Genomic DNA, 21210 nt, shown 5'->3' on the forward strand with positions numbered 1-21210 from the left:
GTTTCTTCGATTTCTTTTTTTCTTCCGCCCCCAAAAAAATAAATCAATCTTTTTTTAGTTTTGTCATTTTTGGGGTTATTGTGAATATTCTGTACGTTTGAATTAACGGCAGGTTTTCGCGGGAACGATGCCGCGGTCGTGGTCGCGGTGTGCTGTCTTGGCAGTTGAGAGTTGACAGCTGGACAACGCGCCAACGCCTGACGTCATTTGGTTTATGAACTTCGGCCAACTTTTTTGTTTCTCCACGGCAAAATTCAATATGACCCAAAATTATAAACAAAAATCAAAGAAAATAAATTTTAATGAGTTCATGTATCAAAATTTGTACGATAAAGAAAATCTTGGAATCGAAAATGCGTCTTTCACAACATTTGAATTAGATTAAAAGGGAAAAGTAAAAATTTATCTAAACACATCCTTAAATATAAAATTTGCCGGAATATAAATGTACATAAATACCTTCTTCTTTTTTTTATCAAAATGGAAATTCGAAGGCCAGCAGAGTATTTTTCTTGTTATTGGAAAAAATATTTTTTGAGGGAATTTTTTTTTTTTTTTTTGGTCAAAAGGGGAATTCAAAATGTTGAAATTGTGAGCACTGCCACAGTAAGGTTCTAAATTATATTTTTTCCATAAAAATTTTATACGTTTAACAGGAAAATCATACAGCTAATGAAGTAAACTCTGGAGATCAAGACAAGATGAATTCAATTATGAGAATCTTGAACATGCAGTTCATATCAATGCATTCAGATTCTTTTTCATACACACGTTTGTGTTGCAATCTAGAAATGGCGACTTTTAATGCAGGGCATGGGATGCTGTGCATGGTGAGGTAGGAGATGAACTGTATAGAGCCTTGATCAATAAAAAAAAAAAGAGATCCAGGATCTGTTTAATTTTTTTATTTTCCAAGGTTTGAATTCATCGTGGATTAGGCAAGAGCTTGCGCATTCAAACTGGAGTTGACTAAAATAAAACAAAGGGCACCCCCTGCATAAGGAGCTTGCTCATCTGTAATCCATTTGAAAAGCCTGGTACCAGAATTAAGAAAATCCTTGCATTTCACCTGCTACCTCGATCGGACGGTACGCGCATTTAACAACACAACTCGTGCGAGCCGGGGCCGAAGTCGAATTGGACTCACTGACTCATTATCTGCCGTCGCCTTTTGCAAAGCCAAAAGGAGTTCCAAAAGGCAAGATGGGTTTGATTGCTTGCTGCTCCTTAAAGCAAAGTCAAGCCAGGTATTGCCAAAGAAGAAGGTGAATGACCATGAAAAGAGTTTGAGAGTGAGAAAGTCATCCAGCCATGAAAGCCATTATCACAACTGGAAGCACTTGAGTGCATCCAGACTCTGAATCATCAGGCAGAGAAGTGGGGTGATAATATAAGGATGGACAGTGGAGTGGTCAAAACGAGCATGATCCAACTCATAAGCAACAATCATTTCAGCATAAATTATTCTAACAGCTACAAGAACTCATTTCACTGTTTTCCTAAAGTATGTGACAAATCTAAGGTGCTGAGCTGAAAGGGCATGCTGAGTCGACATCTGCAATAAGTTTAGAAGCATCAGTAAAAATGCATATGTAAATGTCAATGTTGCTCTACATTTGAGATTTGTGAGGAGAAGAATGTGCATTTCTAATGGAAAATTGAGATGACATGGTCCAGAAACTTCTCTTCCGATATGATTGAAAGTATTGTCAAGGCAGCATTCTATCACAGACGAACGAGATGCTTGGAAGCTTATATTGCATAGAAATAAAGTGATCACGTTAACAAGTACCCAAACATACCTCTTAAGCCAAACTTCGATTGTCAGAATATTCACGTATCATGAGTAAAATCGCCATATACTAGAAATAGCAACATTTGAGTAGGGCGCTATTTGACAGAATCTGGGGTAATATTGTTTCCCAGCGAAACTGCATTGGCATGCTTCTCTCTCTCCATTTCCTCATCGGACAGAAAAAACATCAATGAAGGGAAAGCCACATCAAATAGTTGTTTGCATAACTAACAGAGAGTGGTTCACAATCAAAAAGCTCAAAATTCTATCTAATTTCCCACTCCTCCACCTTTCCTCTTGCACGGCCCCTCACAATTAACAGTGCACTTGCAGAAGAGTCACAAATGAGGCCTCAGACAAATAGGTCCGACGCATTCACAAACTGAACATTTGCTGATAATTTAAAAATTTGACAAAAGAATAACTTCCCAAGATCTCTCATTAGACATGTTGCCTTTGTAACGTCACAAAGTATAGCTAAGCTGTTGAAGTACCACCATGATCCCTCTCAACATGTTCCACAAGAGAAATGGGATCACGAAATCCTCTACTGCACTTGGGGCATACGTCAATCGTAACCTTTCGAACAGGGGCACGGTTACCGCTGCTCTCGTGGACCTTTTCCACATGCTCTATGAGAGATGTGACGGATGAAAACTTTGCACCACACTGTGGGCACTCCTCTAGCTGCCTACTTCCACTTCCACTACCAGCACTGCTAACGCTGCTGCCACTCTGCCCCACCCCATCCTTCGCAATTTGCAATGTTCGGTTTAATTCGTTACTCAATTTTGCCATGCCTGCTTCTGTTGAGGCTCGAACTGTTGAAGCAGCATTCAGAAATCTCGCTGACCACTTGGAAGATGTTGCTGGAGATCCACTTGATTTTGACACTTCCTTTTTGCTCCTGTTCAAAAAATTGACAAAGGGGAAAGTAGCGTCTGGCTTTTTTGGACCTGCACAATTGTGGTCTAGACCAAACCGGTGCTTCAAGCAGTGATCCAGAGTGCAGTCTTTGCACTTAATTGTGTTTGAAAATGTGAGGATCTCCCTGCAACCAGGTACAGGGCATTTTCTCTTCTTTGTGACTTTGTCATAATTTGAGGGGTCACACTCTATATTAACGTGGGACTCCCAAGTAATATTTGGGTCTTCATCGGGATTAAGCCGGACACCTTTTGCGCAGAGTGGACAGATAACAACTGTAACATCTTTCTTGTCAGCTTTTGGACATCGATGTTTGATGTAGCTCCGGTGCTCCAGACAGAATACCTACAGCCATATGTATTTTCATAAATCAGATGAATGCATCAAGCTGAAAGAAGTGATAAACGTGGCCAGATACGAAAACCACACAACTGGTAAGCAATAATCGGAAGAGGGGGACTTATCTTGTTTTTAGTGACTAATTCGAAGAGGAAAACAGAAAACGAGAAAGAAACACATATTACATTCCGCTAGACTTAAGAGCAAATATCTAGTGAGCAGAGGACCTTAATGGCTACACCATGGTAACTTGTCTGATTCCAGAGAATCTTGACATGCACATAATATCTCACGCCAGATGCACCTATCATCTATATATCGACGTCTAGCTAGTTACCCCACTCGGGTCAGTTCTACCTCAAATGGTCGACATTCACATGTTAATAGCTATAAAAACAAATAGTTCACTCATGAGAAATATATGAATAAAAACACATTGCTCAACACATAATGTTTCATTTATTCCACTTCAGCGTTTTAATTCCAGAGTCATCTTCATCTATGACTAAGAAGTGCCCACTTCCCCTGAACCAATTCGACACGCAGGCACCTAGCTGTCCCCAGAATCGAGCGAATTCACTGTGCACTCACATTCCCGTTAAACACCATTCTATGTTCCTTTTCCTACGTAGGTATTAGATTCATCCCAACTTTCCCTTTCACTCTTTAACAGCCTTTTCGTGCCCAGATGCAGATCCTCGAATATTACATATGCAGGCAGCTGTTCATACTCCCAAAATTAACTTCGACGTGCACGAAGCCGATTCCTCTTCGCATATTCCATTTGGTACAGCAAACCACACCCAGTGCGATAGGTTTAGCAGTTCGACCCAACGCTCCTACTCATGAACGAATCAAAAGCGGCCCAACATCGAGCTCCAGCAATTTCGCTATCGCCGTCACGTCGTCCCCCTTCGCCCCCACGCACCGTAATCAAGACAAAGATCAAGACAAGAGACGATCTTGAGCTAAGGAGCATCCGAATCCTAAACCAAAGAACCAGATAACTCGTACGGACGCAATTCCCAACCAAACGCGTAGCCCTCCCAAAAAAAAAAAAAAAAAAAAAAAAAAAAAAGAGAGAGAGAGAGAGGAGACCTGATTGCAGCGATCGCAAGTGAAGGGGAGGAAATCGATCAGCTTGCAGTCGTCGACGGTGCAGTGCTTCCCCAGATCGGGAAACTCCGGCGTCCCCATCGGGAATATCGGCGAGCTCCCCCGGACCGGAAAAGAGGGACCGAGGATTTGCCGACGGACGAGGAGGAGGAGAGGAATCGAAGTCGGAGAAGGAGGAGAAAGAAGAAGAAGAAGAAGAAGAGCCGAGAAATCGCGAGGAGCAAAGGTTTGACTCCCGATTCGGCGGCTTTTGCGCGGAATTTAGGACGCGAGCGCGACCCGGTGGTCTCGAGAAATTCCAAAATCCGCGTGAAGAAAGGGAAGGGAATCGGAACGGAGCGAGCCGGGAAGTCGTTGGCCCGGTCCTCCTGAGATTGGATTGGAGGGGAATCGGGTCTTCGTTTTTTGGCCGTGCCGCTACCGCTCCTAGCCAAAGACCAGAAGGAAAAAAAAAAAAAAAAAGGAGAGACTAGACACGATCCGGATTTTGACCCGATTTCTGAGAGCTTTCCTCGTCTTTTCCCGCTATATTTTCCTGGGCAGAAGGTGATGATATGAGGTAACTAAACACACCTAAAAATAGAAGAAGAAAGTGTCCCTGAAAACGTACCTTGACATGTCCTTAAAAGACTTACAGGGAAACAAGTAGGAGTCCTCTCGCCTCAGTTGCAAAATGACAGGGCTTACCCGATGTTGGGGTAAATTAGCATATTGTCACTGGCCTCTCTTTGAGATGTCCCCCAACATTAAACTGAGGAGATAAAGGCGGCTCACACATCTCAATAAATATAATAGTTGAGGACTTCTCGTAAGATTGGACTTTGGTAAGTCCCAAAATTGTCATGTTTGAAGTGAAGGGGGAAGAAAACAATCCTTTCCAATTGGAGGGTTAAGATATGTGGGCATCATATGTAGGCATCAGCACGTTAAGATGAGAAGTGCAATTCCATTAGCTCATTATGGTTGCCTAGCAAGCGGGGCGTCGGAAATGGAGGTCCCAACCTCCTTATTGTGGTGAAGTATAACCTTTACCACCACCAAAGATCCACAATGCACCTCTTAGTTAAAAGAAGAAAGTCTCTGAAAAAGCTAAGATTAATAACCGACACCCCGTGTAGCACAATCCTAGAGTTAGACCGATGAGCTCATTCCCAAGTTGATTTTCTAACGAATTCTTTCGTATTTTCCATTCGAGTCGCTACAATAAACTAGATAGAGGTTTGGGGTTCTCGAGTTGTCAAAAGCAATATGAGGATGTCACATGAAGATCACTCAGAACAAGAACATCAAGTCCACCTGGCTTCGAATGCCAAACCCGGTTATGCAATGAATGTTAGATTACATGCTCCTGCGGCGCTAAGGTCATTCGGTCCAGTTGCCACCGTCCGAAATCTCTTTACCGCAATTTACAATGTGAAAGGGATAGGACCTCCGACCCGCATCATCTCATGGTGACAACATCCCTTTGTTTATACTGCGACAACTTCTTTTGATGGAGTAGGTACCCAAACCACGCATGATCATGCAAGAACTAATCTAGTTTGGCGTGAGCAGGTAGAATGCTTAACTACTACAATAAAATTTCCGAGGCAAGCACGTCCCAAGGGAAACGAAAGCAACCGGGGGTCTTTGCTCATTTCGATCGCATTGAAAAGTCCTCACTGCCTGAGTCAAGCATTCCAGTGTATTTTCTGTCTAACAAGGCTGAAGCCGGCACATAACTTTTAATTATCAAAACTTGTCAAAAGTCATTGGGGCCTTACTAGTGTAAAGGCCAGCAACAATTAGGAATATTGGACCAGATCGGTTCTATCCGAGAACCAGACTAGAACCCTGAAAAACAGATCTGGATTATGATTCTGAGAGTAAAGACCCACCCAAGATTCAAACCAACTAGTCTAATTCTAACCTCAAGATTGAAGTTCTATATAAATGTATTGCAAATTTTATTTTGTTGTTTGTTTTATTTTCAGGTTGTTAGAAATCGAAGCAATATTTTAATGGATGAATAAGGGATGGAATTTTATAATTAATGATTTACATTGCATGTTTGAATCATCTTTTGGTAGAGGATATTTCTATTATTCATCATTTACTTCGAATGATTTTGTAACTCCTACAATCTTATTGAAAAAAAAAAAATGAATCCAGAAATGGGAACAAAGAAATATAAGTTCCTAGGTCGACCCGACAGGTTCCAAAACCGGCACTAGAGCAAAAGATGGGTTCTGGATCCAAAGTCTGTATCCCAACCCATCCAGGAACAGACCACATCCAGCGAAAACACAGGCAACATCTTTTCCTTTGGAGTTCAACTTCGACATCGACTGTAGCTTCTCTTGGAATGCAATTCCCCTTTCAGTAGATCATAAGATAAGACACGAAATGTAGAAAAGATTCAAAAGGAAAAAGATGCGGCCACCAGCTCAAAAAGACCTGCTCTTTCGAGACAATTATAACTTGAACGACAACTCGATATGAAGATCTGAAAGATTTATCACAGTATTTCAACCTTCATCAAAATCAAGACAAAAAGCACAAAATGAAGCAGTGCCTAGTTATACCGTTAAGGTAGCAACATGGTATCTCAGAAGGAAAAACATGACATCTTAAACAAATTAAAAGTACTAACAAAAACTAGACACTCTTAACAGCCGAAATGCTAGCTCAGACATCGATTCTCTCGGCGTCGTCCAAAATGAGTGCTTTCCCAGTGGGCTTAGCCAACATATCTGTGTACTCCTGGAATGGAGACTTTGTGAATCGTGTTTCCCTCCAAAAGTCCGGAGTAAGGAAGCCGTATGTCTTCAGCAGACAGTCAAAGGTTGCCTACAGACAAGCAGAGTGATACATAGAACCCAATTAACTTTTGATACACAAAAAATGCCTTCCTCGTGAAATGAACATAATGAATCTACTACTACTTCAAGATGAATTTGAGAAACCTCGATAGACATATCAGTCAGAAACTAGGGAATGCAACTGAACATCAGAAGGCACACACTTCCATAACTCGAAACATCACTTAAGAACTGTATCGACAAGTTGGTAAGGAAGCACAGCAGAACAGGCACAGTTCAAGTAAAATTTCATCCCTCCAAAAGGCCAACCTTAAACAACCCATCTCAGTTAGATTCTACTCTTTCTCTTTGCTTTCAAAGAAGTAGATTCTAAAACTTATTACTCCTATTTTTCCATTTCACACGCTCTGACTAACAGAGAGCACCAAACCTGCACAATTAGAGAAAAACAGAAGGCACAAAGATCAAACGTGAAAATAAATGCACAAGCAGTATGATATTTCATATCAATTTAATTCCCAAGACTCCGCATAAGAATTTAAGCCATTATCCCACCCCCCTCCCTCTTCTTCCGCCCCTCCTTTTCTCTCATTGTCAGAATCACACTTATGCCGAGTTTGAATTTGCTTTCATGGAGATGATAAGCTATGGGAGTTCAGGACCGACCACCTCAGTAATTCCAAAACCAGGGCAAAGCAGATAACATCAGTCACTTTCAATGAATTTGCCTTGAACTTCCCAAGTATAATCCCAAATGTATCAGAGGCAAGGTATGCACGAACATCTCACAAACCTCAACTACAAAGAAGCTATCATCATCCATACCAAACTTATCAAACAACTAGCCGAAACCAAATAAGCGCATCACCCAGCCTAAACAGATAGCAAATCCAATCAACACAGCATGCGAATATCTCCACCCAAAACGAACATACCTTCACAAAGTTTCCGAGAGTCTTGGTAGACCCTCTAGACGAGGTGAACACGTCCTCGATACCAGCGAACTGGAGCACCTTCTTCGGCACGCGAGCCGCCACGATCCCGGCCCCTCGCGGCGCCGGCACCATCCTCACCGTGACCGACCCGCACTTGCCGGTGACCTTGCACGGCACGGTGTGCGGCTTCCCGATCTTGTTCCCCCAGTATCCCCTCCTTACGGGAATCACCGACAGCTTCGCCAGGATGATCGAGCCGCGGATGGCGGTGGCCACCTCCTTGCTGCACTTGACCCCGAGCCCGACGTGGCCGCTGTTGTCGCCGACGACCACGAAGGCCTTGAAACGGGTCCGCTGCCCGGCCCGGGTCTGCTTCTGGACGGGCATGATCTTCATCACCTCGTCCTTGAGCGACGGCCCGACCAGGGTGTCGATGATCTGGTACTCCTTGATCGGCAGCGAGTGGAGGTAGATTTGCTCCAGCGAGTGGATCTTGCCCTCCTTCACGAGGCGGCCGAGCTTGGTGACGGGCACCCACTTCTCCTCCTCCTGGCGCGGCGCGCGGCGGCGGCCACGGCCCCGGTCGCCCCGGCCTCCGCGGCCGCCGAATCCACGGCCGAAGCCGCCGCGGTCTCCTCCGCCTCTCTCGGCCATCGTGGTTTTCTCGGGTTCGCGAGGGTGCGGTGCGGAAGCAAATGAGCTAGGGTTTGATGGATGAGGCTAGAAGTGAGAAGATATATATGTGGCGCGAGAGCTAGGGTTTTGGAGGGGGCATTTCGGAGTGTTTGGTTGCAGAGTTATGCATATCTCTTGAGAAATTATACTTTCAACCCCTGTGCTTCTGAAACGACTCACTTTTGACCCCGATTAATAATAATCTGGTTCAATCCGGAAACAGGCCGGAACCAAACGGCCCATCTAAAGCTGGTTCACGTTCAGACGGGGACCGATCCGATGCCGGTTCTGAAAACGGGAAACCGGTCTCGGCCGGTTCGGTATTCCATATTAGAACAGACCCAGTTCGAGGTTTAGGATCGAAAACCGAACCGGTTTTGAACCGGGGTTCATCAAGAGAACGTGCTGAACTGGGGAACTAAACATGCATGTGGAATTGGGTGGAGAAACGTGTGAGAAAGTGCCCCGAGGATCCATTGAGCCTATTGGGCTCGAAAAGTGGCACAACTATTGACGTTGTTGTACGACAAACTTGGGCCGAATGAATTTCGGAAACCACCCACCTGTCTACGCTCTTTGCTCATTTTTTGTGACTTTTGATGAAGGACAACCACAACACATTTTCGCACCTCTTGGAGTCAAAAGTCCAAAACATTTCAAGCAGTAGCCTCGGAAGGTCACTTCCTCCTTTTCATCAGTGTTTCGTCGTTGCTATCAACGGTCTGCTGAGTAATAGAAGTGTAGCGAATTTCGGTAACAGAGACTTGAGGCATTAGTGGCTGCCTAGCTGGCTAATGAAAACACAAAATGCAAGTTTAGACGAGAGTTTTGGATAGCTTACCCAGCACGTAAGTTAGAATCAAAATGATTAGCACAATTTTATGAGTTTGCTTCTTAATCTTAAACCGTGTTGCTCATTGACTGCAGCGGAAATTAATTGCTCTTGTAGATATTGGACATCAGAGGATAAAACCTAGTCACCTTTACACTTGAATTAAACAGCAGGTCCCCAACTCAAGCCACGTCCGCATTTTTGGCCGAGCGTATCATTTAGGCTCGGCCTTTCCCTATCTAAACAGATTTTCCCCCATGGCAAATTCCCTCCGCATGGCAGATTGGATTTTCGCCGAGTTGATTGAGCACGCGCATTCGTGCAATCAAAAGTACGGCCAGGTATTTGACGGAAGCTCTGGAAAATCTTTTTTAGTATGGACCAAATATCCAATTCTCAATCCAAATTATAACAAAAAAGGCACTGAATGTCGTACAAAATGTGAAGACAAACAACACAAAACAATCTAAAGTAAAGAAGTTGCTGATGCGAACTACATGACTCGTAGCCGCCAAAGAGCTACTTCAGGCATCAATCCTCTCGGCGTCATCCAATACGAGCAGCTTCCCGGTGGGCTTCGCCAACAGATCAGTGTACTCCTGGAAGGGAGACTTTATGAATCTTGTCTCCCTCCAGAAATCAGGGGAAAGGAAGCCATAAGTCTTCAGGAGACAGTCGAAGGTTGCCTGCAGACAAGCAAGATTTGTATAGAGCACCAAACGTTACTAAACTCTAGAAGAACTTGCACAGTCTCAATGCACACACAGACATCTCCAAATTAGAGAAAACATTTGATCAAGGATGTTGAGGAAAATCGCCGGAAATAAAAAGTAAGGAAAAAAAAAATGGAAGGCCAAAATTCCATTACCAAGTAATATCACTTCAACACCATGGCATCACATAGACAAAGTAACAGCATAGGCCATTCATGAGGAAGTAGATCAGGCAAATTTCAGATGGAAGTTTATAGACTATAGAAAGCAAAATTTGTCCTACGTGTCCACCCAACCCTGCCTTAAGAAACTCTTTTGGTTAAATTCTATGTTTCTTCTTGTTTCTTTTAATCTAAAACTATGCATTCGAGAGTAAAAACTGCAGTGGATTGACGAACAACACAACGACCACTCTACAAAGAGAGTCAACCCGTAGGACATTTGATAAAAGAAAGAGAAACTGCATATATTAATCACTCAGTCTTCTGAATTATACGTATCTGTGGGATCAACTCAATAAGGATATGAAAGAATAACTACTTTTTTTTATAGGAAACAGTCTGTCTATGAATTCCCTGGGAACTTCTATAGTAAATGGAATACACAGAATCAAGATCAATCAAATATTGCAAAATCCTGGCATCATAACCAATTGGACCATAACGGCATAATATTGGGGAGGAAGACTAGACTCAGAGATTGATCGTAAAGCAAGAAAACATCCATTCTAGTTCTGCTTCAGGGCAACTTCATCTCATAAAACTATACCGCATAAGCAATGGATTGTCATGACAAGAAGTGCAAATTTCATATGGAGTCTGCATACAAATTCATGACAATGATAAGCTAAAGGACCAAACTTTAGCGATCATCAACGACACCATTGGGTGGAACTTGCTTATAAAGCTCGTGATGATCACTACTACACGCAAACTACACAAAGACAGGTCATAGCATCGAGCTCATACTAGACATTAAGAATTCAAACAGGTCAAAGGCCTTCTGACATAGTCCACTTTCACACTTTCACTTCACAAGACAAAAAATCCAGTGCATCATCATCAAGGCATGGTCTAAGAATTCGATTGAACAATAAAACAGAACAAAACCAAGCTCAAATAAAGGACATACCTTCACGAAGTTCCCGAGAGTCTTCGTGGATCCCCTGGACGACGTGAACACGTCGTCGATACCCGCGAACTGGAGCACCTTCTTCGGCACGCGGGCCGCCACGATCCCAGCCCCCCGCGGCGCCGGCACCATCCTGACGGTGACCGACCCACACTTGCCGGTGACCTTGCACGGCACGGTGTGCGGCTTCCCAATCTTGTTCCCCCAGTATCCCCTCCTCACCGGGATCACCGACAGCTTCGCCAGGATGATCGAGCCGCGGATAGCGGTGGCCACCTCCTTGCTGCACTTGACCCCGAGCCCGACGTGGCCGTTGTTGTCGCCGACGACCACGAAGGCCTTGAACCGGGTCCGCTGACCGGCCCGGGTCTGCTTCTGGACGGGCATGATCTTCATCACCTCGTCCTTGAGCGACGGCCCGACCAGGGTGTCGATGATCTGGTACTCCTTGATCGGCAGCGAGTGGAGGTAGATCTGCTCGAGCGAGTGGATCTTGCCCTCCTTCACGAGGCGGCCGAGCTTGGTGACGGGGACCCACTTCTCCTCCTCCTGGCGCGGCGCGCGGCGGCGGCCACGGCCCCCGCGGTCACCCCGGCCGCCGCGGCCGCCGAACCCACGGCCGAAACCGCCACGGTCGCCGCCGCCTCTCTCCGCCATGGCTTTTCTTCTCTCTGTCGAATGCGAGGGACGGGGGCGGCGATCGAGGAGGCGAGGGGAGCGCTGGCGAGGGTCTGAGAGAGTGAGGCGGCGAATGCAGGAAGGCTTTATAGGTGGCGGTGGTCGTGCTAGGGTTTTTGTGCGGAGAAGACGAGCAGTGGCTATTGGGCCGGGCCTGTCCGGGACTGAGAAGATGGGCTTGATATGGGCCTATCAGCCCGAAAAGCCTACTTTCGGCTCCACGGGCTTGATGGGCCTTGGGCTTTGACCGGGCGACTTGTGTAAATGCTTCTTCCAGAGTTTATTTTAATAATGCGACGAGAATACCCTCGGTTGAAAGTGCAAGGGCTAGGAAAAGAGGGACAGATGCAAAAAAAAAAAAAAAAAAAGAGCTTGAACTTATGTACGTGACACAAAAATATATTTGCTTTTCAAAATACGTAGAGAAAATACATGGAGTTTTACTTAAGAGACAAAAATACTCAGCATTCAGTTTTCACTACATACAAACCAACGAATTCGCTCAAAATCATAGATTGGGAATGCATTCATTTTGTTTGAGATAAAAGAACTCAGATCAATATCCCTAACTCTATGGATTTGGAATTAGGGCAGGGCAACAAGTCATGCAGGCTTGGGCTCGAGACGGCCCATTAGGTCACGGGCCATGCCCCATTTTGGAACTAGGTTGGGTTGGGCCCTGGCAACCCAATCGGGGCCTGAAAATCTTTTTTATATGGCCCAGAGGGCCCAACCTTCTAAGAAATTTCTACACACTATTGAATTGAAATGTAACACGTCTCGCCCCTTCGGAAGATTTCGACTTGGATGGTTGTGAGTTGTTTTGACCGACCGTTCTGTCGGTGAAAATCCATTAAAAGACATGCTGCCTCAGCAAATCATGAACTTCACCCCCCGCATTTAAATGCACGAAGATGGTGACAAGAAGGGGAAAGATTCTGATGAAAGAGAGAGGTAACACACACGATCTCGACTTGGGCCTCGAGCTCGCCACCCGCCAATCCGAAATTTTCACGTGGGGCTAGCATGGTCATTTTCCGCTCACCTGCCAAATAGTAGTCCAAAACCCACCGCTGACATGTCAGATTGTCCCATTCTCTCCCATTTTCTATTTTTCTTTTGTAATTCCGGGTCGATTAAATTAAAGGCATCAACATTTTGCTCCCTCTTCCTACATTTTTCCCAGACTGAATAAGCAGAGAAATTTTCCTCCACACATTTTTTTCTGCCCGCATTCGATTTAATTGTGAAATTGTACCTTTTTTTTTTGTCATTTTAGCGAAGGTGGTACGGGCATGGTACTAGTTTGCCCGTACGAATTCAAAAAGAAAGTGGAAAGTCGAAGAGTAAAGCCATGAGTATACTAGACATTAAATACGAATCATATGATCCAAGACTTGGAATTTTCTTTTTCTTTTTCAATTGGTTTGGTATTCTTATTGTCTCACGGAATAAATAAATTTCCTAAGCAGCGACCTTGATGTCCAACAAGAATGTAAGAACAAGAATGTAAGTACCAATGATAACAGCTCAAATCGAACCATTATAAATATTAAAAAAAAAATCGTTGGTGTTTTTAAATTTCTCATCCCGAAATTAACAAAAAATTTATATTTGCGATTTTCCGAGAAACAATGCCGTTAAACCGCTTTTCCTTTCCTCTGCCTTTCTCTGCTGCCATTTCCATCCCTCTCCTCGCTTCTCTCTCTCTCTCTCTCTCTCGCCGTCTCTTCTTCTCAGCTTCAGCAGTTGACCGTCTCGTTCGCATCGCCGTCCGGCGTCGTCTACTTCGCATGCACGTCGTCGACAACTCCCTTCGCCGAGAAACAGAGCCTCCCCCGGCGCCGATGACGCACGACGGCCTGTCCACGCCGCTCGCGGGGCCTCCCCCGCCGCCGTCGGCGGCGGAGCCGGGCCGCTACGCTCGCCGGTCCATCGAGACGCTGGTGGTGGTTCTGGCGGCGATCACGATCATCGGCGTGGTCGCGGGGATCGTGGCCCGCCTCTGCGGAGGGCGGCTCCTCGGCGGGAGCAGGGATAACGACATCGAGGGCTGGGTCGAGAGGCGGTGCAGGAGCTGCATCGACAGCGGGCTCCCGCCGCCGGAGGAGAAGCCCGCGGAGGCGCCGGCGCCGGAGCTGGAGCAAGCGGAGAAGAAGTGAAGCGGGGCTGCTGCTGGGAGACGGTGAGTTTTTTTCTTTTTTTTTTAGTCATTTTCTTCTTTTTTTGTGGTGGTTTTCTTTTTATTTGTTTAAGGGAGATAGGAGGGGTAAAAGCGTAAAAGGAGGGAGAGGGTATGTAGTGCCCGTGATCAGTAATAAGGTTTGAAAATATATGGGAATGGTGTTGCAGAGTTGGTTTGAGCTATTGCTCACTTATTCTCTTTGCAATTAGAGGTTCTAATGTGTTAGCAATACGAAATATTTCATTTTACTCTTGGAAATCCTAGCTTCATTTGGTCCTCTCTTTGATTAGATATTCTATGTATATCTCTTTAATAATAGAATTTACCGAAAATATTGATTGAGCACAGCGAGATATAGAGACCCTTTTGTCAAATTTTAGGGAATATTAGCGCATGATCAATCGCAGATCGAATTTCCCTCGAGCATTTGAGTCCCCATGATGATTTGATGTTTGAAACTCCAAATGGAGGTCCTAATCCACTTCACCAAAAGAATGAATGTTTATTCTTAGCATGTTCGATAAATGCATTATAAGTCATAAAACTTATTGAGATTGAGATTGAGTTCTAAAAATTTCAAGAATTGCAATTAAGTTTTAAAACTTGTTATGAAAATGCAATCCAATTCTAAAACTTTTAAAAAATGCAAGTCTAAAACTTATCACGAAACTCCGAATGGAGGTCCTAATCCACTTCACCAAAAGAATGAATGTTTATTTTTAGTATATTGATAAATGCATTATAAGTCATAAAACTTATTGAGATTGAGATTGAGTTCTAAAAATTTCAAGAATTGCAATTAAGTTTTAAAACTTGTTATGAAAATGCAACCAATTCTAAAATTTTCAAAATGCAATCAAGTCCTAAAATTTATCACAAAAATACAATTGAGTCCCAAAATTTTCAAAATATGTAAATTAACGAAAGGACTTGGGTGAACATATTTGATAAGTTTTAGGGCTTAATTGCATTTTTTGAAAGTTTTTAGAATTTAATCATATTTTTGTAATGAGATTTAGGACTTAATTGTCATTTTTAAAAGTTTCAGAATTCAATTACACTTTTATCACAAGTTTTATAACTTTTGATGGATGTATCTAATTTTTATTTTTTTTTGTAACATGATTTCTCTTCACTTATCAATTTAGGTTTTAAGTTAAGACTTTTCATTATGGAATTGGAGTGGATTTTAGCCTAGTCTATACCTTTATTCTCCTCTCATCTCACTATTTTCTAGAATACTTCTCACCATATTTCTTTTGGTGACTATAGTGAGGAAGAGTTTATACCGTTCCTTTCTTTGATGCGAAGAAAAGTAATACTAAAGCCTCCAAGTCCATAGCTCTCATAATATCTAATCATGCTGCTTTCCTAAAAGCTGCATGGACTGCAAAACTTTCTTGCGACCGTTGCCTCCTTTTCTAGCAGAAACAGTGAAAAGGGTTTATGGCTCATCATTCGTAACTCCTGAACGAAGGAGATATTGGAATCACGCGAATGAATCGATCTTTTCTACGGGAAACACAGAAAAAAGTGTTGTTGCACTGAGAGTTGTGCATTTTGCATCGCTGCAATGCATCTATGTCCAAGTCATTATTCAAACAAAACCGAAATTTATCAAAGATCAACATTGGAACTTGTCTGCAACCCAACCGTATAATGCTAGGTTTACATTTCTGTTTAAGATCAACAAATCAATTGATTCACGAAACTCTATACAGTGAAAGTTCACTCATATAGCCAATTTGCCAAACTGAACATGTGTGGTGAGAAGTTCTGAACACGCTCGGATTTGAGCAAGATTTCTATGGTACCTAGCAGTTGATTCCACACTGCTCGTAACTTGGGCCGACCACCCGGGTTGTAAAAGGATTGATGTGCACCCAGAGCAAGGAAAAGATAGAGGCCAGCAGAATCGACCACACGATGACGATGGTTGGCACTCTGTTCTGGTTGCTAGTTAGTCCTTTGAAGAAGGGATAGAGATGAATTATCACCCAGAAAGCGAAGAACAGCTTGCAGAACAGCATGCTCCAAACATGATGCCCACTGCTAATGGCACTAGACAATCCGGCAACCAGTCCAATCAGGTTTATGATTAGGAGGGTCGTTGGTGGGATGAGCAGGCTCGTCCATTTGAACATGTACACCTCAGGAAAGTCGGTCTTTTCACTGGATTCTTCGGAAGAAGTATGTGAACTGATATCGATTCTGGTGAGGACTTTGAGCAGGCCCTGGAAGATAGCGAACAGGTGCGCCGAGACACCTCCTATTACCCAGAACTGTTCGGTACTCCACCACTCATCAATCCTGACCCCGCTCCATCTCATTTCTAGTATGTTGGTGGCGATGATCGATAAAGTAAGTGAGATAAAAGAGATAATGCCTATGATGGTGATCTGCATTTGGAGAAAAGAAACAATAAGCTACAGATCAGGAGCATTAAGTCTCTATTTACGTGTTGCAGACATATGATGGATAGTTCGTCAAATGAACACAACGATGCAGTTTCGACTTATCACAACTTGTTTGGATATAATAAGTGATATTTTACCAAAACTAACGTCTTACGAGAGTCAAGAGAGGTAACAATCCAATACATATCAAGGGTACCTGTGGGATTATGAACTTTCCGGTGAATAGACAGACAGCCGGCAATGTGCAATATGCAAGCAGCGGGATGGCCGTGAATGGATAAACCGTGGCATTGATATATGCTAGCCGTTGAAGCAATTTCAGCCTCCCACCGAGGCCATACCAAATGGGGCAATGCTGGCTAAGGAGCACTTGAACCGAACCTTGGGCCCAACGGAGAACTTGATTTAGACGATCCGACAGGTTAGTGGGAGCAGAGCCTATAAAAGCAGCACGTTTCGGCATGCAATAGATCGATCTCCAACCACGGCCATGCATCTTTAGTCCCGTCACGAACTCCTCTGATGCAGAACCGTAGATCCATCCTATCTGCAAAAATAACACCATGGTCACAGAGACAGTAGATTCCAAGCATTCTTTGTCACCAAGGAATATTTTCATTTTGTTTATACTGGGCAAAAAGCTCATGTTCATTTAAAGTGTTCCAGCAAACCACCATAGAATTGGGTGATAGAGTCATACTTCGCTTCCCCATTTGGTGCCGTCTTCGTATCCGCAGCTAATAACCTGAATGGCTTCTTTGAGGAGAGCTTCTGGAGATGCGAACTGAGAAATGTCCCCTGTTTCAAGTAGTACCGACTCGATGAAGCCGTATGATTGACCATACCATTTCTCCAGGCTCAAGTGCGACATGAGCTGCGACTTCTCATCCTCGTATCCATCACCTACACATCAAAACTTCCATGGATGATCATTATCTAGCTTCACTAGTCCGAGACAACCTTAACTTGCCCGCCATTGCTTCAGTCATTATGAGGTGATTTGCCAAAATCAATCTTTTCTACACCATGTTACGGTCTTAAATGGATTAATAGCTATTGCTCCAGGCCTCAGAAGTTTCATTATCATGCGGGTCTAAACTAAACTGCATTTTCAGATCACTTCTTCAAAATCCGTGAGAAAGTACGACCCGAAAGACGATGAAAGCCAATGAGAAAGGGCCCTAGCCTGAATGTTGATTTACAGATCGGTGATAAAAATGAAGTTTTCATAGTCATAAGCGAGAGTACGTTAATATACACTAACTGGAACTGTATAAAACCACCTTCTATCCTTTCTTGAGGATCTTCTAGATTGACCGCTGGAGCGTTAGGGTCCGCACTCTTGCTTGAAATTTTCATTTTCTTGTCAGTTCTCTTTTTTGCTGTAGAACTCCCTCTACGTGACCCTCCAAAACACGTCGAGACAATTCCTTTCTTTCTCTGTTTGATCTTGCGTGGAGCCTCATAACCATAAAGAGCTCGCCTGTTGAAAACGCACCCACTACCGACATATAAGGGGCCCTGAATGCCGTCTAAGCCTCTCAAATTTATCTGAAATTCAAAAAAGGCGGTCATGGAGCGCATAAAGCTTAGAAATCATGACTAATGGACTACATGGGAAACAGAAGATGTGCAACTTACATCGAAGAAAATGGTGTTGCGGTTAGCATAGTGATCATTCTTATCGACCCCATTGAATCTCATAGGAAATTGAACATAACAAGCCGATTCTGCATAATTTGGATCCATTAGGAAGCACATTGCTTCCTGCAGTGCCTTGCTGTTGTTAACATAATGGTCATAATTCAGGTTTAACAAGAAAGGTCCGTTGGTAAGTATTCCTGATACACGAACCTGTCGAAGGTTGATACCAGTCAGTTGATTTGATCCCTAAATTAAGGTAGAAAAGCTCAAGCTTATGCAATTATGACTTACAAGTGTGTTCATCGCACCAGCTTTACTGTGGTGTCGAAATCCAGGATGCTTTTCGCGAGACACGTAGATCAGCTGGGGAAGCTCGTTACCATCGGCATCATGTCCTCCTTTATGGCCCAAAAAGATCTTCAGCAGAACAAGAAGAGTGAAGAAAAAAACATTAGCTGCATAACAGAGACACAAAAGGGAGAGTAATATGATCCTTTAATGCTTGGCGGCACAAATTATCTACCAGTTTGAGGGAGTTTTCCAATCCACAGCAGGTTCGGCATGAATCTTAAATACACTATTGGAAATTATCTTGTATATATTGGTTGGCATCCTTAAATGCACAGTGAAATTTATTAACGCAGCACATAGATGACATCAGTGCAGGAAATATGTGGATGGAACTGAGGGTCAAACCTGGATCATTCCCGGATGATCACGCACGTTATTTCCAGGCCATGGCGTGCCATCTTTCATGACCCATCCTTCATCTGGAATTTTCCTTGCCTTTGCCACGAGCCCATTAATCCGCACTTTGAACTCCTCGTATTCTCTCTGTATACATTCACAAGTAGTTCCAATATCATTGACATGCAAAAAAACCATGTCACGTGACAAATTGTTGTACATGTATACCAGAAAAGTTTCCTACTTTCATGGCTCGGCGCTCTTTGACAAAGGACGGATGAATCTTGTTCTTTAAGTAATCCACATTGCACGAGAAATACTGCTCCGGGGCCCTTGGCTCGATGCTGTACTTCTTGCAAAAAGGAACCCACTTTCTCGCAAATTCGGACGTTTCTTGTAGAGTCTCGAATGTGAGAATCGCAGCTCCGTCATCCGAAACGTAGCAAGAAACTTTTTCGACCGGGTAATCCACTGCAAGAACGGATAGTACAGTATTGGCCGTAGCAAGGGGAGGCTCATTTAAAGGATCGTTGGTGGTGACTACAATATCAACTGCAGGAAGTTGAGACGGCTCTCCTGTCCTGTTATATCTGTGCCAACAACGGTAACGTGTGAAACTTTTGAGCAACAATAAACTCAGCAGAGAGGAAACTTTCAGCGGACAATTTAACGAATGAACAACAAAACCTCAGGGCAAGCCTCTCGCCGTAGGTCTCACGGTTCACCGGATGCCATTTAGGGAACTGCTCCAACATCCAAGCCACAGCGAACCATATTTCGCAAACTACAGATACCAACCACAACATGTACGCATCGTGAACTGGATTCTTCAGACGGTAGTAGAAGAAGAATCCAACCACGAGAAGGCGCATTACAATAACTATGCGATAAGGGTTAATCCTAGAAGAAGGGATTGGAATCTTCCTAGATAGGGGCTGCCTCGCCTCATCGTTGCTGCATTCCAGAATCAGAACAATCAATCAATAGATGGCACATGTCAATTGCTATGTGAATTATTCTCAAAGGTGAAGTTTACATGGAAGGAACAAACAGATGCATTAATCAGGCAAGCTCACTGCATATGCAAGACACTTACAACAGAGAGCCATCTATTTCGGACTCGGTGCCGGCATCGGATTCAGTATCATCTCTACATGTGGAAGGTTCATGAACCGCACTCTCCGGTACCTTGCTTGCCAGTTGCTTCATCTTCCAATAATCAGTGCACTCTCTCCAAATAAGATCAAATTGGGGCGCACCAAATTCGCCACCACCTTACTACTTGCGGGAAAAAGATGATCAAGCCTCAACTTTCTTCAACATCGGAATTCACATCTAAATAGCACCTAGCGTTCATCAAGTGTTGAGATGAGCACAAGAACATGTAGAGTCACCTGTTTTGCTTGTTTCCCTGCCCCAATGATAGTAATCCACCTGAATTTTTCGAGTTGCTCTCAGATTTTTCAATGGCCAGACATAAGTCTGTAACACAGAAAAGGACAGACAAAATTCAACACCCAGAGGAAGGAATGCTCTGCAGACTGTACATGGGATTGTCTCTCTTCCGTGAACACTAACGTATATATATATCCACAATCTCACCATGCACATCTGTCACTGTTATATAAGAAAGCTTAAAAGTTTCTTTGGTTTCTTGAACCCCAGTTCACATCATTCCAGAGTTCCCCCATATTGCCAATCCGAAGCTTCCACTTGTTGCACCAAAGCGAAGGGAATGCTTTCTACGTTCTGGAAAAACACACCAAGAAAAGAAAAGAAAAAAGAAAAAGGAATAGCTTTTATGGTGACTCTTTGGGTAGGGGCTGTGACATGCGTTGCTTAAGAAATATAATTATGCTTTTCTGCAGTTTAAAGGAAGCATCCTGTGCTTCAAATATGTTGTGTGGTCTTCTTTTTTCTCGATAGGATCCGTTTCAACTTTCACGTTTCCATTCGAGAATGATGGCGCCCTTTTATACTGCTTCATTGAAGGAAATCGGATATGCATGCAAAGTAATTTACATAATGATAGTTTCTGTCAGGTGGGCATGCCTAAAAACAATTTTGCTTAATTTGGGCCATTTTTTCCAAATATCGAAATATCGACCCTGCAATTTCTAATCAATGTCCATTCATTTCTCTTCTCAACACAAGAAACCAAAAAACCTATTTAAAAAATAAAGAATGAAAGAGCGACATTTCCTACGACAAAGGGCAGATCTAGAGGAGGACGATGGGCATCAATGATAACAGTGCATTGGTTTGATCGAGTTGCATTGACTTAAAATGAAGAAAATCAACATCGGTAATAATGCGGGAGTTGCCGACTGGCCCC

General features: G+C 43.6%; 5 protein-coding genes across 6 annotated transcripts; 1 reads left to right on the forward strand and 4 right to left on the reverse strand.

The window, feature by feature from the left end:
- Nucleotides 1–1986: 1986 nt before the first annotated feature.
- LOC104445108 (zinc finger AN1 and C2H2 domain-containing stress-associated protein 16) lies at nt 1987–4735 on the reverse strand. Its single transcript, XM_010058928.3, has 2 exons — nt 4160–4735; nt 1987–3067 (listed from the first exon to the last, which is right to left on the reverse strand). The coding sequence occupies exons 1-2, from the start codon at nt 4256–4258 to the stop codon at nt 2273–2275; spliced, it is 894 nt and encodes a 297-aa protein (XP_010057230.1). The 5' UTR covers nt 4259–4735; the 3' UTR covers nt 1987–2272.
- A 1868-nt stretch (nt 4736–6603) lies between these two features.
- LOC104445114 (40S ribosomal protein S2-4) lies at nt 6604–8640 on the reverse strand. The gene is made up of 2 exons (XM_010058931.3): nt 7914–8640; nt 6604–7006 (listed from the first exon to the last, which is right to left on the reverse strand). Exons 1-2 carry the CDS (start codon nt 8565–8567, stop codon nt 6845–6847), a joined length of 816 nt encoding a protein of 271 aa, XP_010057233.2. The 5' UTR covers nt 8568–8640; the 3' UTR covers nt 6604–6844.
- A 1124-nt stretch (nt 8641–9764) lies between these two features.
- LOC104445119 (40S ribosomal protein S2-4) lies at nt 9765–12011 on the reverse strand. Its single transcript, XM_010058938.3, has 2 exons — nt 11265–12011; nt 9765–10106 (listed from the first exon to the last, which is right to left on the reverse strand). The coding sequence occupies exons 1-2, from the start codon at nt 11919–11921 to the stop codon at nt 9945–9947; spliced, it is 819 nt and encodes a 272-aa protein (XP_010057240.1). The 5' UTR covers nt 11922–12011; the 3' UTR covers nt 9765–9944.
- A 1596-nt stretch (nt 12012–13607) lies between these two features.
- Nucleotides 13608–14385, forward strand: LOC104445124. Its single transcript, XM_010058943.3, has one exon. The coding sequence runs from the start codon at nt 13736–13738 to the stop codon at nt 14102–14104; it is 369 nt and encodes a 122-aa protein (XP_010057245.2). The 5' UTR covers nt 13608–13735; the 3' UTR covers nt 14105–14385.
- A 1335-nt stretch (nt 14386–15720) lies between these two features.
- On the reverse strand, nt 15721–20735 carry LOC104445133 (probable cellulose synthase A catalytic subunit 8 [UDP-forming]). 2 transcript variants are annotated; one of them, XM_039313938.1, is made up of 11 exons: nt 20478–20735; nt 19972–20357; nt 19563–19829; nt 19120–19465; nt 18885–19022; nt 18480–18605; nt 18186–18398; nt 17828–18095; nt 17245–17447; nt 16741–17091; nt 15721–16526 (listed from the first exon to the last, which is right to left on the reverse strand). In XM_039313938.1, exons 2-11 carry the CDS (start codon nt 20082–20084, stop codon nt 15942–15944), a joined length of 2610 nt encoding a protein of 869 aa, XP_039169872.1. In that variant the 5' UTR covers nt 20085–20357; nt 20478–20735; the 3' UTR covers nt 15721–15941. The 2 variants fall into 2 exon arrangements, with proteins under 2 accessions (XP_039169872.1, XP_010057265.2); XM_010058963.3 differs by lacking the exon at nt 20478–20735 and having other exon boundaries at nt 19972–20153; nt 20270–20468.
- Between the last annotated feature and the right edge of the window lie 475 nt (nt 20736–21210).

The sequence above is a fragment of the Eucalyptus grandis genome, chromosome 1, assembly GCF_016545825.1.
Source record: "Eucalyptus grandis isolate ANBG69807.140 chromosome 1, ASM1654582v1, whole genome shotgun sequence".
In the NCBI taxonomy this organism is placed as follows: Eukaryota; Viridiplantae; Streptophyta; class Magnoliopsida; order Myrtales; family Myrtaceae; genus Eucalyptus; species Eucalyptus grandis.

Bases quoted from the DNA above. Each gene is read 5' to 3' on its own strand.
- LOC104445108 (XM_010058928.3), bottom strand. From the start codon at position 4,258: ATGGGGACGCCGGAGTTTCCCGATCTGGGGAAGCACTGCACCGTCGAC. The intron at 3,068-4,159 runs GTCTCCTCTCTC...ATATGGCTGTAG, and splicing joins CTTGCGATCGCTGCAATCAG to GTATTCTGTCTGGAGCACCG.
- LOC104445114 (XM_010058931.3), bottom strand. From the start codon at position 8,567: ATGGCCGAGAGAGGCGGAGGAGACCGCGGCGGCTTCGGCCGTGGATTC. The intron at 7,007-7,913 runs GTATGTTCGTTT...GCTTGTCTGTAG, and splicing joins CTCTCGGAAACTTTGTGAAG to GCAACCTTTGACTGTCTGCT.
- LOC104445119 (XM_010058938.3), bottom strand. From the start codon at position 11,921: ATGGCGGAGAGAGGCGGCGGCGACCGTGGCGGTTTCGGCCGTGGGTTC. The intron at 10,107-11,264 runs GTATGTCCTTTA...GCTTGTCTGCAG, and splicing joins CTCTCGGGAACTTCGTGAAG to GCAACCTTCGACTGTCTCCT.
- LOC104445124 (XM_010058943.3), top strand. From the start codon at position 13,736: ATGCACGTCGTCGACAACTCCCTTCGCCGAGAAACAGAGCCTCCCCCG.
- LOC104445133 (XM_039313938.1), bottom strand. From the start codon at position 20,084: ATGAAGCAACTGGCAAGCAAGGTACCGGAGAGTGCGGTTCATGAACCT. The intron at 19,023-19,119 runs GTAGGAAACTTT...GAATGTATACAG, and splicing joins AAGAGCGCCGAGCCATGAAA to AGAGAATACGAGGAGTTCAA. The intron at 16,527-16,740 runs GTACCCTTGATA...CTCCAAATGCAG, and splicing joins GAAAGTTCATAATCCCACAG to ATCACCATCATAGGCATTAT.